This window comes from Galleria mellonella, unplaced genomic scaffold (assembly GCF_026898425.1).
Source record: "Galleria mellonella isolate WM207_F2 unplaced genomic scaffold, CSIRO_AGI_GalMel_v1 utg32, whole genome shotgun sequence".
In the NCBI taxonomy this organism is placed as follows: Eukaryota; Metazoa; Arthropoda; class Insecta; order Lepidoptera; family Pyralidae; genus Galleria; species Galleria mellonella.
In genome coordinates this window covers 2351664-2370954 of record NW_026442075.1, presented here as the reverse complement: position 1 = coordinate 2370954, position 19291 = coordinate 2351664, and the positions used below count along the sequence as shown (strand labels likewise).

At 34.9% G+C, this 19291-nt stretch overlaps 1 protein-coding gene across 2 annotated transcripts; it reads left to right on the top strand.

The window, feature by feature from the left end:
- The first annotated feature begins 258 nt into the window (after positions 1 to 258).
- Positions 259 to 18794, top strand: LOC113510831 (importin-11). Of its 2 annotated transcripts, XM_052896216.1 has the most exons (18): positions 259 to 506; positions 3435 to 3581; positions 5123 to 5343; positions 5583 to 5742; positions 6930 to 7176; positions 7944 to 8225; positions 8526 to 8707; positions 9618 to 9800; positions 10481 to 10580; positions 11143 to 11351; positions 11619 to 11816; positions 12551 to 12743; positions 13326 to 13578; positions 15125 to 15351; positions 16243 to 16372; positions 17075 to 17092; positions 17194 to 17249; positions 18076 to 18794. In XM_052896216.1, the coding sequence occupies exons 2-18, from the start codon at positions 3447 to 3449 to the stop codon at positions 18225 to 18227; spliced, it is 2946 nt and encodes a 981-aa protein (XP_052752176.1). In that variant the 5' UTR covers positions 259 to 506; positions 3435 to 3446; the 3' UTR covers positions 18228 to 18794. The 2 variants fall into 2 exon arrangements, with proteins under 2 accessions (XP_052752176.1, XP_052752175.1); XM_052896215.1 differs by having other exon boundaries at positions 17075 to 17249.
- The last annotated feature ends 497 nt before the right edge of the window (positions 18795 to 19291 follow it).

The following is a 19291-nucleotide window of genomic DNA, read 5'->3' as shown; positions in this document are numbered from 1 at the left end:
TTTAGTATTGTACTTTCAAATAAAGAAATATACTCCATATCTGTTATTTTGAACATGTTCAACTAGTCACAAACCGTATAATAAATATATTTCATGTCTCATGTTAATTCAGATATAATATGAAAATCTATGTTAAAGTTAAAAAATGTACGCTATTCACCCCTTCTGATAAGGAACAGTCAGTTTAATAGTAGACTACCTATTTTATCAAAGCTATACATAGTTACTATACGTATACTTTTTTTAACAAAAGTCAAATGTCAAGTTTGACAATCAAAGTGCTTTTTTCCGGATAGTAAATTTTGTCGTGTTTTTTGATCGGTTTTTCGTCATGATTAGCTTTGCAAACTTGTTCATTTATTTCGTTGATGCATAAGTCGTATTTGTAATTAATTATATGTTTCAGTATTGATGAATACTGGTTGAATTTTGGCGTGTCGTAGGATACATAATCCTACGCAATTGTGTTAGGTTATGTTATGTTCACGGTGTATTTAGGGTGAGAAGTAAGTATAAATTATATTATTACGGTTTTGTTACAGATATCATTAGTAGTTCAATAAAATTTAAAATTATCTACTTTGTAAAATATAAATTTATGTATTTAATAATACCGGCATTTTTTCAATTTTTATAACGCTGTCTAGGTTTCAATCCGCTATGTAAAAGTGGATTTTTATGTATATAAGCAATTAACCATTTTAGGAAGTATGTGTAATAATAATATTTTGATTTATGTTAATAAGCATACAATTTTTGATTAAAAAAATCTCCATATATTTGCACATATGTCAATATGCATATGTAAATTTATAAAAAAAATACACTATTAATACAGGTTATTTAATTAATATTTATCAGGAGTTTCTTATATAATTTCAAATTAAATGCATTAGAATATGTAACATACATGTTTATAGATAATTAAATGAAAATTTATATTCTTATAGTAGTAGATGTAAGTAAAAGTTGATAATGGGTATATGTATTACCATTTTTAAAAACACATTTGAAAAGAAAAAAGAAACAAATGAACAGTTTCTTGTTTAGATATGTAATGATGAGTTATAAAAAACTTCTTTCTCTTATGTTCCTTAGTATTAGTATATACATATATACTTTTTTTTTATTATTTCAGTTTATTGTCATTCAATGAATTGGAACTATTAGTATTCTGTGTAAATAGTAAACATTTATTAAGTGCATAATTTTGCATCTTTAGTAAGCATGCTGCACATTAACTTGAGGTACCTTTTAGTTATATTGATGTGATATTTCAAGTTACTCATAATTAAAAAAGGAACAAAATTTTTATTGTTAGGAAACATTGTTTCTTAGATAGCTTTTTCCATATGTCAAAAGTTCATTTTAATTTTTGGAAAGGAAAAGGAATCAAGTATAAATGAAAGAAAAAAAAAAGAGTCAAATATATTTCTTTTTCTTTGACAATTGTTTTTCAAGACAGAAACAGTAAATTATTAATAAAATATTATGATTAGGTTATAGTTAAAAATATATGTATACCACATTTTTTATTTAGTTCTTAAATAAATTAAATTTTTATTGGGTAGTATAACAAACTGCTTAAAGTAATTGGTAACATTCATTGATATATTCATATTTATGTATGTTGCTTTAATTATGGGACTTCCCCAATCATCTTCACATGGTGTAATATTTTGATTAAGAGAATTATTACAATATGACAATTCTCAAACTTAGGTTATGTTTAGTGTTACAACAAAATATGTACAAATTTACTTTTATGTTTTCTAGAAATTTGTGATTATTTTTCATTACATTATTTTATAAATGTATTAACTTGCTGAATTCTTATTCTATTTATGAGAAAATTTGAAATGATTTTGGTTTTATTTAATAGAAAGTTGGGTTAAATTAAGATCAATTTACTTAAATATATGATTGAAAATAAAAAAAAATTACATGTTTTAATAATGATACCATTTTCTTTTTTTTATGCAACTTAGAATGGCAAACAAGCTGACAGCCCACCTGATGGAAAGTAGTAACCGTCGCCTATAGACATGAACAGTACCATGGACATAACAGACTACACTGTTTCGCCCATGATATTCTGGCGTTGCCATTCCTAAGGACTCAGATGTTATTTTTCTGTACCCTGTAAATTCACTAACTGTAAATAAACTAATATTAACTTGATATTAGTTTATTAATAAACAAGAACCCCAAACATCTCAGCATTTTTTATTAAACAATTTTGGAAATTATATAGAAATAAGTACATAATAATGAAAAAAGTAAAAATTTAAAAACATTGTCTTTAATTTCTTGTCTTAAAATTCTGGAATAAAAATGTATACCAAACCCTTAATTGTTTAGAACCAGAACCTCAAAACTCTTTTTTAATTGTAATATACAGATATATGTTAAATTTTCTTAAAATCAGTGTGGAGATAAAAAAAAAATATTTGAGATTTCTTATTAGAAAGAATTAAAAAAATAAAAGATTGTTTCAAATATTTAGTTTTACATATAATAATTTTGTGGAAAGAATTTTTTTGTAATTAAAATATTTAGCAAGGACCATCTGAAAGTAACCAATCATCATCATCATCATATCAGCCTTTAACTGTCCACTGCTGAACAAGTCTCCCCCTTGGGGGCGTCTTGCCAGTAATTGCCACACTTGGCAAGCGGATTGGCAACTGCAGTCAGTCTTTGGTGATTTTTTAAGAGGCACGCTTCTGCCCATCCCTAACCCTCCCTTACTCAACTCTTATTACATCCACGAAAAGAAGGGGTGTCCTATTCTATTCTGGGACCACATGGCTCGGTATTAGAAAGTAACCAATAGCATTAAGATATTTACCTCATAACTAGTTGCCATTGTAGTTCATAATACAAAAGAATTGGGATAGATCTCTGTATTGTTCCTGATTAGGAAACTGGGTACTACTTGCATCTTTTCTATCATTTGACATTACCCTCTCTTACCATCCCCTCAAATTTAACCCTTTGCATAATGGTGGAAATTTCCATCATAACATTGAATGCCAAAAAATTAAAATATAAAAGAACAAGTTCACTTTGAGTCTGGATACATTTTTAATGTTCATTGCAGAAAAAAAATATAGCTGTTAAATTTATTTTTTTTAACCATTTTTCCTTTATTTTTGAACATGAATTATACCACCTTGATTTATTTCACCAATAAAAAAAAAATCATGCAAAGAAGGGTTAACCTAATATATCAAAAATTCATTAATGTGAATTTTATTATCTTGTCTATGATAGCTATTTAGTGGTGGTATTAGTATAGTATTGTCTATGGTAATGGCAATCAATCTTTTATTTATAAGAATAACTGCTCATTCTGTTTGTATAGTGTCTAGTGTGCATTTGTTTAGTAATAATTGAAGTAAGTTAATAAATGGCGAGTAATTTCTTTAAAGGTAATTGACATCATGGATCCAAACATCTATGCATTAGTGCTGGACACACTAAACCGTGCAACTAGCCAGGACACTGAAGTCTTGAAACCAGCTGAGAAGAAACTTCAAGAATGGGAGATAGAACCTGGTTTCTATTCTGTGTTATTGGTAAGTTGTATCTGCTTAATAGAACTAATACTGTCTTGAAGAATTAAACTAGTGAATATAGTATTGTGGAATTGAAAGTTGTATGGGAGTTCTTTACATAAACATGAAATGATATTGTAATCAATTGCATCTGTGCTTGAGGGAAAATAAAATTTAAAGTTGTAGTAAATCATATATACAGAAGAATCTTTACCAGAGGGAGACTGTACAAAAGTCGATTGCTTGGGTATCTCTGTCCCATTCGTGTTTCAACCGTGAAGCAGTTGTGTTTGCATGGCTATGTTTCGGTTTGAAGGGTGGGATATGGCGTGAATTTACTGGGTACAGAGGAATAACACCTGAGTCCTCAGGAATGGCAACACATGGGGGTGTCATGGGCTAAACAGTATACTTTGTTATGTTCATGGTACTGCTCATGTCTATAGGCGACGGTTACCACTTTCCATCAGGTGGGCCGTCAGCTTGTTTGCCATTCTAAGTTGTATAAAAAAAAAATTATACATGAAAGTAATTAGGCTCCCATAGGTATGTGAGGCTAATATCATATTAACACCCTATCATTGTTGTATCAGCCATTTACTGTCCACTGCTGAAAATAGGCTTCCACATTGGGGGGTTTTGTCAATACTTAGCGTGTCAATACTTCGTGATGTTTTAAAAGGCAAGCTGATGCCCATCCTTTGATAATTAAATTCCCTTAGTCAAATCTCACTACAGCCACTGGAAATGAAGGAGTAGTCCAATCTGTGCTGGGAGCTCTTTTAATATGGTACCAATACAATATTAATATGACATATAGTTATGTCCAATTTTCATGTTAGAATAAAAAAAAAGTTTCAAAATGTTTGTGATTTTTACACCCATATTTTATTTAAATGTTTAACAATAAACTCTTTTAATAAGGATACTAAATATTTCGACTTCACCGTGTATAGTGTAGGTGATATATAATTTGTATGAATTGTTCAAATATTATATTCACATTTCAACCTTGATGAAAATTAGGGGGCGTCCACGTATTACGTAACGCAATTTTTTACTCTATTTTAAATCTTTTAGATTGTTTACTCTCCATTTCTATGTATTGCGCCGTAACATTTTTCTGTTTTCCTTCTACCCTCCTTAAAAGTTATAACACCTAAGCGATCATTTTTACCTAAAACATAAATGAAAAAAGATTGAAAGATTGCCAACTTGGTAGATTTTAATTTCTTAGTGTCTTACTTAGAGAAGTCCATTAAATTAACACCAATGACATATTAGTTAATGATAATTGATGTATTCGTCGTTAATAGCCCCTAATGAATCGTTAATTAAATGACTGTAAGTGCAGCAATTATTTTGTATTTAAATAAATAAAACAATGTTCCGTAACGCGTTGCTCGAACCCTTTTTCTAGCTCCTGTAACATATCGTAATATTTTACAAGACATATTCCCTCCCTTTCTTTATTTTCGCACCCTCAACTAGTTTCTCAAATACTGTTACTAGATATTAAGATTGATACTCTTTGTAATTAAAAACTTATTGATATTTTTAAGGATGTACTTTCCAACCATTCCATTGATATCAATGTCCGATGGCTGGCTGTGATGTGCTTCAAGAATGGAGTTGACAGATATTGGAGACGGAATGCACCCAATGCCATCGCCGACGATGAAAAACATAAATTGAGGCAAGGTTTGCTAACAACGAGTATATTGAATGAACCAGTCGCTCAAATTGCGATGCAACAGGCTGTTCTAATTTCAAAAATTGCTAGGTATGTATATTTATTAAATTAAATTTAACATAAAATTAAAGTGCTAGTATTTTAATCCAATAAAAAATTATTAATGTGAGTAATAATGGATCTTTAAAAGATTAAAATAAAGCTATAATTAAACCATAAAGAAAAGTTTCGTTTTCTTTCTTTTGTTTTTTTTATTTTATTTATTTATTTCCTTAGAAAAATATCAACTTAAACTAAAACAACGTGTTTTAAGTGCAGCTCATTTTCAGGTTCGACTGTCCAACAAATTGGCCTAGTTTGGTTCCAGAATTAGTAGGTGCATTGAAGGCACCCCAGCCTTTAGTTCAGCATAGATCACTATTAATATTTCATCACGTCGTCAAAGCGTTGGCCTCTAAAAGACTTATTGGTGATCGGCGGACATTTCAGGTGTGTTCATTTATAACAAAATCATATGGGTCAAGTAAATACTACTGGATATATCACACAGCGCCATCTAGTTGCAAACTAAGCAAAGTTTGTATTATGGGTTCTAGATAATTGGTAGACTAGTCTTTAAATACATACATATTGTACGTAGTAAACATCCAAACCAGTACAAATATAAATACTCATGAATGCAAATGTTTTTATTGTACAGTAGTCGAACCAGCAACCATCGGAAGGTAAATCGTTGTGTTAAGCCGCTAGACCACCAAGGTTAGAAAAATCTGTATATTATTTTTATTTTGCGAAAATTAGTTCACAATGCTGAATAAAGAATCTCTTTCCCTTATGTACTGAGTTGTGTGGCCGGACTATTGCTACTTATCATGTTGACTTTTTGGACTATAATAAATATATATGTATATATAATATATTGTGGTCAGAAGGGAAAAAATGTTAGGACACTTGATACGACACGATGAACTTATGAATATTATAATATAAGGTAAGATAGAAGGAAAGAGGGGAAAATGGAAACCAAGACATAGTTACATCAGGCAGATCAAGGAAAAAGTTGGTGTTGTGTCGTATCAAGAGCTGAAGAGATTCGTTGAAAATCGTAGTGAGTGGCAAGAATCTATTGATAAAAGCGTAGCCTTTAAAGGAAGTAGGTAAACCAATGAAATAAACTGCTTCTAGATGGCGCATCAAAATGAAACATACACCTAATTTTACACTAGTTCTTCAGGGACACAACTGTGAAAACTGAATCTAACAGTAATTCTAATTGGTGCAGTAGTTTTTGGGTGATGTCAGACAGACATATAAAAATTTAAAATATAGTGAACGCTCTATATAAGCAACCTCTCTATAAGCAACATTCTTGACATTTTATTTATTTTACTCGGCTTTGTAAAAGAAATAAGTAAAAATATTTTCCAGACGGTAAATTATTTTTATATTCCTTTTTTCCCTATAAATAACTTTTCCCAATAATTTTTTTTTTATTGATATTGGTTCAAATGAGTTGCTTATATAGAGTGTTGCACTGTATATTATTTTGACATTTATTGGTGTAATTATGACCTCTTCTTTTTTTTTTAACATTTCTCATGTACAGATATCTATAGATATGTCTAGTCACAATTTTATATTAGTAATTGAAATAAAAGGATTTCTTTTTGTTTTAGGAGTTAACCAATTCAGTATACGCTTTCATTCTCAACCTTTGGCACGAGAATACCGAGTTATTCCTTCGGCACATTCAAGAAGGCGCAGCTACAGAATTGATCACTGAACATTTGGAAAAGGCTCTTCTTTGTTTGAGGATACTGAGGAAACTTACCGTCTTTGGTTTCAAGAAAGCACATGAGAGTCAAGACGCTATTGCGTTTCTGAATGTTGTGTTTGATAGAGCTAAAACTAGCTTAGAGTGCAGTAAGTTATTTTAATATATTTTTTTATTATATCAGAATATAAACTAGTTTGACAAGTTGATGGAAAGTGGAATGAGGGATCGGGGAACATAAATATACCATGACGATGTGGTGCCGTGACCAGGGTTATTGGACAATGTTATTTCCTATTAAATGTTTCAAAATAAATTTATTGTTGTCTTAAGATTTTTTTTTAACTTGATGGTTGCTATTGTATATTATTATCTCTAAATATCAATAGGGTAGGACATATGCAAGCTATCAATTGACCTTAAAGTGATTTCAAACCTAGAAAGCTTAAAGCTTTCTAGTTTTGAGAAAAGAGCGAAAATAATAACTTTATAATCGTTGGTGAGTGTAAGACTATTTTATAGGAGAGCCAAGTTTCTTAAAAAAGGTGCATATGTACTCTCAGGAATGTCTATGAGAAGCTTCGTTCGAATTCTGGGGTGGGCACGTACCACTCGGCCTTTCTAAATATATTTCGTTCTTCAAATGTAATGTATATATTTTTTTCTTTTTTTATGCAACTTAGAATGGCAAACAAGCTGACGACCTACCTGATGTTGCGCCCATGTTACCCATATGTATATATATTGCAATTGCATTATGCGGTGCAGGAAGAAAACCATAGGCGTGGGTGTGAATAATATACATAACAACCACTTTCTGTCTAAATATATAAATAATACCTTCATATATCAGTCATGCCGCTAGTTTAGTACCAGGTTAAGGTTCTTTGACGTAATTGAACTGTCTTTTTTTTAGGAAAGCTTCTTAAGGGTCGAGGTATTCATCCACTGGAGCTGTGTGAGAAGTTCATAATACATCTGACGAAAGTGGCCCTCGGTGTGCTATGTTTTCATCCATTCTCGTACGTGCCTCTCATTCGACCGTCTTTAGAGTTCGCATTGTATTACTGCTTCACGGAACAAGGCATGTCTCTTATTTACGGGAGGTTTACTATACAATGTTTGAATATTGTGAAGGGAATATTGCAGTGTGTCGAATATAAGTTGCCAAAGGGAATGGATCAGATCAAGGAGCCATGTAAGTATTTTATTTTTATAAGACAGTGAGATTTTAAATCTTGAGTAATGTGTATGTGTTTTCGTATATTTGTTAATGGAGATTTTTGAAGAAATTACTTTATTAAAAAAAATTTAGACTTTTTTTGGGTCGTGGCTTAACGACTTTGAATAGTTCATTTTTAAATTTATATTGTTTTAAATTGCTTACTTCATTTAAATTGAAAGGCAGTGAATTGTATATTAATATAATATGTATAACTATTGCCATAACTGTGAAATGTGAAGTATTTTTTCATGACATACTTATAAATGATTTCAGTGACATTACAAGCTCACCAAGTGAAATCGGAGGTATTAGATCCTAATACAGTGTGCCACATGTGTCGACACCTGGTCACGCATTACTTCCTACTCAGCTCTGATGATCTGGCGTTGTGGGATGCAGAACCGGAGAGCTTCGCCACCGATGAAGCCGGAGAGTCCTGGAAGTATAGTTTGAGGGTAAGATGGCAATTTATAATTGGGTATTTTGGTGTTTCAGAGTAAGTTTTTAATATAATAATTTGTTTACCAGGGAATCCTTAAATTAAGCCATTAAGTATCATCATCATCATCATTTCAGCCATTTTTTGTCTTCTGCTGGACATAAGCTTCCCCATAGACTGTCATAAATTACGGTCCTGAGCTACCTGCAACTGAACTGATCCACTGACTGTCTTTCTACATTGCGTTTGCCTGTATGAGGTCGCCACTCAAGAACCGTGCTTCCCCTATCGGTTCTCGGTTCTTCGAGCTATGTGACCAGCCCATTGCCACTTCAGCTTGCTTACCCTCCTCCTTCTTTTTAGGATAGTTTTTTTTTTTAATACACGAAGTAAGGCAAACATAGCCCTTCGGATAATAATCGGTTAGTGCAGCCGTGAAACTGCAATACTGCAGGGATTACTCGCATGTTACCTTATGATATACTCATATATTCGTACAGTACTCAACATATAATGGCGTCGATTCCAAGACGTCATTTCTCTAGACCTATCTCTTAACTTAATATTTTAATTTGATCATCATCATTGTGAATTGCATGAATGATAATAGGAGTAGATCCTATTATGATCATAAAATGTAGGACCCAACAATTTTTCTTTTTAAATGTAACTTAGAATGGCAAACAAACTGATGGAAAGTGGTAATTGTCGTCTATAGACATGAACTATGGACATAACAGAGTATACTGTGTCGCCCATAATACCCTTCATGTATAGCCATTCCTGAGGATTAAGGTGTTGTAATTCTATACACTGTAATTTCATTACCATACTCCACTCTTCAAACCGAAACAGCTATACGAATACATATCATTTATAGCAGAAACACTAAAGTATAAAATTAAAAAAAAAATATATAATTTTAGCCATGTACAGAGGCCTTGTTTATGGAGTTATTCCAATTTCGCAACGTCCTGGCACCCGAGCTGGTGCGGCTACTTGCATCGTTGCAGCAGCGACAAATATCGCCCGACGATCTCCCCGCCATACTTAAGAAGGACGCGATATACAATGCAGTGAGGTTGGCGGCTTTCGACTTGTATGACGACGTGAGTTAACTTTGAGATCTACATATATAATAATATGTCACACTCTAAAAAAATGAAAGTGTTTCATACCAGTTGTTCAACAAATTTCTTTAGACAGTGCAATGTATACTGAGGTCTTATTGTTTGGAATATTCATTGGATTACTGGTTTTTTTTTTTATACTGTGATTAGTAAGTGGATATATATGGATACAGATGGTTAAGAAAAAGTGTTTTAACACTTAGTATCATAATCTACTAAATAGTGAAATAGTAGCAACTTTCACATATATAATATTAAGGATAATACTAATAGAATAATCATGTTTCTATTTCTAAATTATCGAAGCGATTTAGATGTTAATTGACAGAAAAAAAAATCAAAGAAATTTATTTATTTATTTATAGGATTACCAACATAAGATACAGCTAAACATTTTAATACAATACACTGGTAGATTAGATCTTACTGTTCTTACATTTATAGGCAACCACAGCATGCCTTGTGTTTGATAAACATTAAAATATAATTAAATTATTAAATGTCATTATATGAGTAAAGATATTAACAAAATGAATAATAATATAACATGAATAATAATATAAATTAATATAGTGTACATATAACATTAATATAAAAAATATGATATATTGTACAATACTTTGGTAGTAAGAAAATAATAAAAACAATTTCGTTTGCAGGTTGATTTTGACGAATGGTTTACAAATGTATTAAGTCAAGAGTTGAAAATCAAAGATAATAATTATAGGATTATTAGAAGAAGAGTATGTCAATTGATTGGTGAGTATTAAAGGAGAACGTCGGTATAATTACAAATAATGTTTTCTTTTTTTACTATTCCTTGTATGCAGTTCTAATTTTTAGACTTACGCATAGCATGGATTATGGTTTGTAAGAGATAGGAATTCATACCTATATGACTATAGGTAAAAATTGATAATTTACTTTTTTTTTTATAAAACTTAGAATGGCAAACTAGCTGACGGCCTACCTGATGGAAAGTGGTAACCGTCGCCTATAGACATGAGCAGTAGCATGGACATAACAGAGTATACTGTTTCGTCCATGATACCACCCATGCGTTGCCATTCCTGAGGACTCAAATGTTATTCCTCTGTACCCAGTAATTTCACGCCATATCCCAGCCTTTAAACCGAAACACAGCTATGCAAACACAACTGCTTCACGGTTTAAAAAACACGAATGGGACAGAGGTATCTGGCGTTCATACGCTACAGTAACCGCTTACCATTAGGTGGGTACGTACGTGGTACATATGTTTGCCACCTGAGAAAAGTATTTTTTTATTTAAACATTTCAATATAGTTTACGTTCATCACAGGCCAATGGTGTGGCGTTCGTGCATCCCAATCGCTACGGCCGGCAATGTACGAAGCTCTACTCGAACCGCTTTCCCGAGCGGACGAAGATGCAGCGGTGAAGCTTGCAGCCGCTGAAGCGCTGAGAAGTACTATAGACGATTTCAACTTCGACGTTGATCAATTTGCGCCGTACGCACCGCATGCGATTGCAGCACTTTATGAATTATTGGTAAGTGATTCACTATGTCGTAGATTCGTGATGCTAATTAAATATCTGTAATAATTGGATTCTATTATGAACACAGTACAAAGTAATATAAAAATGTAAATATAGTATGGTTGCATTTTTTTTTATAGTTTATTGGTATATTAGCTTTTACCCGTAACTTCGTCCATGTAACCGGGATAAAAAGTAGCCTATGTCCTTATTAATACTCATAGTCTATCGTAGCCGGTTGCTTTATTGTATAAATACATAAGTCGACTTTCTTTCTAGGTGGAATCCGAGGAGTGCGATACGAAGATGCATGTGTTGCACGTAGTGTCGTACGTGATGGAGCGCTGTGGCGCTAGTGTAGCCCGCGGCGGAGGCACCGGCGCGCTGTTCTCGTATCTGCCGCAACTGTGGAACCACGCCGCCTCGCACAATATGCTGAGGGCTGCTGCATTGTCTGCTGTGGTACATCTACTTAAGGTGAGTCGGGGTAAGGGAGTGAGGTGATCAGTTGCAAGTGAGGAAGTGACAAGTGTGTGAGTGGTGAGTGGCGAGTAATGTAGTGAAATGGTAAATAGTGAGTTAGTGATTTTTATTTTGAGGTAATACAAGTTGCTAGTGCGATATAAACGTGTCCCAGCGCTGTGGTATGAACTCGGCATTTGTTCAAATTAAGTGAGGTGATTAGTGGCGAATGAATTAGTTGGTGAAATTAATGAGCAACGTCTCTCTTAGAACATCATCATAGCCTAATTGCATTTGCCAACTTTTTTTTAACATCTGGAAAATGCTTTATGCAGACCCATACACCTTGTGGGAGGTGAATGGGTACTGTGGGAATCCCCCTGTAAGGGTGTTACCACCAAAAACCAGACGATCCTCGAGGTGCCATATGTCGGAGACATGGGTTCGCTTTCGCACTTATCACATCTCCAAAAGAATTTGCAGTTGCCAACCTGCCTGCCAATGCCTGCGGCATCTACTGGCAAAGCTCCCCTATTGCGAGATGGCTATGTTCAGCAGTGGATAGTAGACGGATGATATGATGAAGTTAGGTTTGGTAAATGGTGGATGTAGTTGATTAATACCATTGTGATCGTATAATGCCACAAGTGCAGCTGGATAAGTTTGCTCACCAGCAAAAAGTCCTAATATCTGCATATGGGCCGATAATATTTATGAATTAAGATTAATAGTGACTTGTGACTTTGTAGGCTCTTGGTGAATGCACACCAAACATTCGACCGTGGATACTGAGCGTAGTGAACGAGTCAACTAGATTAACAGAGCCGGCGCATGTTTACCTTCTAGAAGATGCTTTAGAGCTTTGGCTGGCTATATTGGAAACCTCGCACGCTGCTGATCCAGCGACGCTGCAACTTGCCGAAAACTTGTACCCTATATTAGGTAAGACAAAAGTAATGCTATGTTTACCATACGAAGACAATATGTACCTCTCTCATCTAAATTTCTCCTACATAGCTGTATACTGGCGTCCCCTTTTTAACCGATTTCAAAAATGAAGATTTTAAATTCGATTGTATTTTCTTATTTTTGTTACCACATAACTTCTTCATCTATAATATTTCACATGTCCTCTCTTAAGCAGGGAAGATGGCAATCAAACCTCTGGCAGAGGCATAGTTGGCCGGGGTTCAGGGCTCCAGAGAGTGAAACCATTACTATGCGAGTAATATCCAAGAGTACTGCTTTCTGGTTCTTTCTCGGAAGAGATTTGTCCCAGAATCTCAATCGTCTGAGGTATTATTCCAGACTGGTTGGGATAAGACTGTTCACTGACAGAATGATTGGGTTGCTTTCCATTGAAAGTACCTCTACATTTTGATCACCCCATGAGCCAAGTCAAGATATTTCTTATTATTTTCGGGATAGGTTTTCACAAGGTTCTCGTCATGCGGAGTAGTGACATCTGCAAAAAATACCCTCGGGAATGCCCGATTATTATTATTATTATCTCTTGTCTTACAGAACAATCAACCGAACACCTCCGGATAGTGGTTTATATAATGCAAGCATACACTCTGCTATGCCCAGAAGAGTTTCTCTCGGGCGTTGGCGGGAAGTGTATGGCTCTTTTGGAAGACATGCTGAGTGATATGCGGACTGAGGGAGTGATTACCGTATTAAAGATGGCGGAGATCTGTATTAGTGTATCGTTTCCAGAGAGGAACACGTTTTTGGGCGTTAAAGTTATATGGCCTATTCTAATTAGGGTTATTCAGTAAGTATTGTTTGATTTCTGTTCAAGTATATACATTTATCATGAATGGATATCAAATCATGATGGTTTCCAAAGGAAATCGCCCGGAGGCCAATCTAATCCCCATTGTAACAGAATACATTACTAGCTATACCTCATTAGTAACATCAGTGTCATGACCAAGGAGGTAACTGGCTTGCAAATAGAAAAATTGAAAAAAAACTGTTTATTGAAAAAAAAGGAAATCATCAGTAAAGGATTATTGGTGTCTCTTAATCTTAGAAATTTTATTGTTTCGGTACCGCTCCGATATCTATATATTGTGTTCTCAAATATGCTTGGAAATGTGAGCATTATTTTAACAATCTTCTTCGAGATAGATCAAAATTGCCGTACTGGCCAGATACATGCGGGCAGCGGCCGGCAAAAGTTGTATGAAAATCCATATCTGTCGTGTTTTGCGGCCAGATAAATTACTATGTAAACTCATATCTGTCCTGTAATTTAAAAATGGATTGACCTTTTACTTCGAAACATGGCTACCAAGGAGGTAACTAATAAAAGGTTTTATTGAAATTTCGAACTGGCTTGCAAATAGAAAACTGTTTATTGAAAAAAAAAAACAGGAACATTATGGCTCGTGAAAAATTATTATTGTTCGTTATTCGTCATTGAACGTAAAAAGTAAAATTGTGTTTATGATTTCCGCGCATTGTTTGAGAAAAGTATTATACTATACAAGCCTTGGTCACAACTAGGCATTGATGGATTCACGAATGTGTGCCTCGGCTACCCCTCGTCCCACATTTGCACGTTCGTTCATCAATGCCTCAGTTTCTGGCCGCTGTAGTAATGTACTATTTCATCTGGACATAGGCGGCGGAAAAATTGGTCACTATTTATTTCTATATCGCGCATATCATTCGGATATTTATATTCATTTCGATCGAGTTATTCATTCCGATATTAAATAAATGATATTTTATTTATACGTTATCGAATCAATATATATTGAAACTATAGACATATAGATATTGCTATATTATTCCATCCCTACCCGTTACGTGGGCTACAGTGTAGTACTTCAGGTACTACTTAGTAACCCACGTAACAATATCTACACTAATATTATGAAGAGGAAGGATTTGTATTTTTGTGTGTATGAATGTTTGTAATGAATAAACTCAAAAACTACTTCGCTGATTTCAAGAATTCTTTCACCATTAGAAAGCTACATTAATCCTGAGTAACATAGGCTACATTTATTACTAGAAAAGATTAGGGATTCTTACTTAGAAAAGTAACTCAAGGTGTAAAAAATGCTGTAAAATATCTTTTGTCGCGTACGCTGCAGAAACTATTGCTGATAGAACAAAAGTATGTTCTACAATATTGAAGAAAATATCAATAACTACAAAAAACTTTGGGATACTATATGTCCAACTATTATCGTTATGTCACAATAACCACTTTTTAAAATGTAAAAATATCCACCCGTGCGAAGCCGGGGTGGCCGCTAGTACATAATAATTTCTTAATGATAATACTCTGTAAATTTTTCTTCTAGCTGTCTTCTAGAAGGAGATGACCTTCCAATGGTACTCTCTGTACAACTCTGCCTCGTCTCTCGCGTGATTTTGCTATCATCGGATCTATTTTATAAAGCGATACAGGAAGCTTCCAATGGGCTGGTCGAGTATGATTCAGATCCAGTTAAAGTGTTAAACCGGTTTCTTCATGTTTGGACTGAGAAGATGAATCTAGTCACGCAGGTGGAGAGGTGGAAGGTAGTTGGTGAGTTACTATATCTATTTAAATTAATGCAATAACGTGACCCGTCATTGTTGTCATCATAACATCATCATATCAACACATCATCATTATAAAATCATCATCAGCCTTAACTGTCCACTGCTGAATATATACTTTCCTCTGTTTTTTGGTTGCCAGTAGTTGCCACGCTTGGTATGCGGATTGGCAATCGCAGTTAGGCTTTGGAGATATTTTAAGAGAGATGTTGCTGTCCATACTTCGCCCTTCCTTGACTTGACGCGTGATAATGTGGAAATATAATCATCACCCATATTACACACACAGTATGATATTAGAACTCTCCGTCGTATAGTCCCAGTTTCATTTTCACCTATCATCTTTTGCTGGTGTCTCGCTAGTGTATACCTATAATGCAGGCGGCGTTTCCATTTTACCGTATTAAAAAAACCTTTTCTTTTCCACTGGTGTCGTAAGAGGCATCTAAGGGAACTTAATAATCGAGACATGAGCAGCAGCGTCTCTCTTAAAACATTATCAAAAATCCTAGCTAAATAATGTCTGATATAATGATTTTTTATTTTTGTTTAAAAATTCAATCACTGTGTTTATACTTAACTGAAGTAGCTATTTAATTTGTTTATTTGATTCTAAAATTCAGTTGGAAGTATTTAATGATAATATTGTTAAACCACAAGTGGCAGAAGTATACGACCCAATTGATGGTAAGCAGTTACCGTAGCGTATGAACGTCTGCAATACTAGGGCCACTACGCGCGCCTTATTGACCCAATTTTATCAGTTTTCTTATGGATTCATGAGATGTTGCATATGTAAATATTTTATATGTTAACTTTTGCCCTCAATATATATATATATATAGTAAAACTGTATTTCATATGTTACTTATTACAGGGTTGGGATTGGCAGCGCTGCTCACAACACAGAATGCGACCGTGTTAGAGCGGTTCCCCGCTATATTGCTGAATCTCACTGAGGTGTTGAATGACGTCATGAAGACGGAGGACAATGGCACCTACGTAGAGTGAGTACGCTTATCACTTACTTGTCTAAGTATTGAAATGCTTATTGAAAAAAAGGTGAAATAGAAATAGATTCCTTCGTCTCAAAGTTTGTTCTTTTCTTGTGTTTTTTTTTAATGGATGATAATGGAATGGTTGCCTTGCATGCGCTATCGGTATACACTGGCGAGGCACCAGTAAAGTGTGACAGGCGAGGATGAAGGCAGGTCTGTTGGCCCACCCGTTGGAGATGTGGTGTGTGCCGTCGGAGATGTGGTGAGTGCGAAAGCGAACCCATGTTTCCGGCATATGGCACCTCGAGGGTATATCGTCTGGTTTTTGGTGGGTACACTACGGGGGGGTGTACCCTTACGGGGGGATTCCCACAGTACTCGTTCACCTCCCATAAGGTGTATGGGTCTGCATAAAGTATTTGCAAAGCACCAGACGTTAAAAAAAAACGTCTGTTGGCTCATAGTGATCAATTGAACAAGAATTAACCACTATGGTTTTCAAGGGGAACCGCATGCACGTCGACCTGATAGCGTATATTGCTAGCAATGGGGTTGTTAAATCTCATTATTAACAATCCCTTTTCACCCCAATTGCAAACTCGCCTACTGAGCGTGGCAATTACTGGCAAAACTCCTTCTGGGGAAATTTTATGTTTAGCAGTGTACAGTGAAGTGCTGGTATGATGATGATCGATTGTTTGATTGTTGCAGCGGGCTGGTGGCGCCGCCGGGGTCGCGGCCCGCGTCGCCGCTGGAGGGCCGCGGCGGCGCGGCGCGCTGGGGCGAGGCGGCGGCGGGCGACTCGCCGCACGAGCTGCGCCGCCGCCGCCTCGCCGCCGCGCACCCCGCGCACGCCATCGACCTGCGCGCCGTCACGCTGCACCAGGTACGCGCCTGCACCGTACCGTCTGCCGTCTGCCCTACCCCCTGCCGCTATCCACTGCTCCTGCCCGCCGTCCTGAACCCTACCCCCTGCCCTCGCCACCTTTTTTTTTTTTTTATACCCAAACATGGCCGGTCCTATCACAGCCATGCAAACACAACTGCTTCACGGTTGAAACACGAATGGAACAGAGGTACCCAAGCAATTTACTCTTGTACAAAGTCTCCACCTGCTTGCTGCCTACTCCCTTATTCTTGTCCCCTGCTATCCTCGTTTATCACCTGCCTCCTGCTCTCTGCTTTTATTTTTTATATTTAATGATTTTTAAATTGGTTTAAAAAATAAAATTAAGAATATGGCAAAATTTGTATCTTTATATACATTTTTTGTCTCGTCACTGTATTCTGTGATGCTGCTGTTCTAATTTGTATAAAAATAGTTTTAATATAGTATGTGTTTTTTTTTTTTCAAATTCAAAATATTTATACTCTATCTCCTCCAAAGATTGCCTGGAAGAGATCGCTCTTAGCGATTTTTTTTTGTAATTGTTTGTATTTATAATAAGATTAATATTGTAATCTTATAGCCTTTTTTTATATAACAGAATGAGCAGTACGGCCCATGATGGAAAGTGGTCATAACGCCTATAGACATGAGCAGTACCATGGAAATAACAGAGTATACTGTTTCGCCCATGATACCCCCCATGCGTTGCCATTTCTGAGGACTCGGGTGTTATTCCTCTGTACTCGGTAAATTCACGCTAAATCTATCTATCTATAATCACACTGCGTTGAAGTTTAAATAAATAAATAATTTTGCATTTCAGTTGGAAACACTGAAGAACCAAGTGGGAGCCGAGACGTTCGAGCGTTTAATACAAGCCACCGATCACGAAACTCTACAACAAATCAGAGAGTACATACCGCTTTGAATTTAGTTGTCTCCTTAAACACTCATACATACATTTACTTACAATAAAGTCTAACCCACTTATTCATAAAAACGCCAAACGTCTAATAAACTTTAGATATTGCATTGTTTTGTCTCTCTCTTTCATGCTAATTTGTCAATTTGAAAGACAGTGACATAACAGTAATAGTAAGGAGGTTTTAATTTTTATGAATAAGAAGCAAGAAGTTATAATTTAATTCTGCGCCAGTTGTGCTACTAAAGCAAATTATTATAGTATTTTTACCATCAAATAAGGCCTAACACAAACCTAAGGTAATGTGTCAAATTATGTATGAATTAACGGTAGTTCTAGATTCTCAAATTGTATAATATTGAAATTTATTTAAAGGCTCGTATCATACAAGTTTTACAATAGTTGATATAAAGGCAGTGCGTTATTGTAAAATACATAATTATGCGTTTTAGTACATTTTGCATTAGGACATATTCTTATGCATTTCCTAACATTCTAAGTTGGTCTCTCATATAGAGGATAGTGGATGATAATTGTGACAGAAACCTCGTGGTAAATATTCGTACGTTAATATTAATAAGTTCCTAATGTGGACGACATTATCCCCCCCCCCCCCCCTTCCCCTTAATAGAAAATACCATTCATCCAATATCTTTGTCCCATATCATCTTTCATAGCGAACAATGGTGGATTACTTATTTTATAAATAAGCATTGACTTTTTTTCTGAAGGCGACGCGGTCCAAACATGGTTGGTATCTATGAGCTATGAAGAGCTGCCGCTTTTTCCATAATTTATTGTATAATATTATACCACGATGTCGTAAGATTTTACAAAGGAAATTATTAGGACACGGACAGAGGGAGAATCCAATAGGATTCACATGTATCTAGACCAAGTATGTTCCCACGCGAATACAATGTGGGGTGGACTTTATAATAGGAGAGGAAAATGTATGTAAAAAGTATGCAATTACATATTATATATGAAGTCGCATTTAAATCTTCAACTTCCACTATATCGCTATTCCATGCACTTTTATGTCGTGGAAAATGAATTTATCTATCTAAAAATATGTATACATTATATTCTTCTATTATATCGTGACGGTAAAATC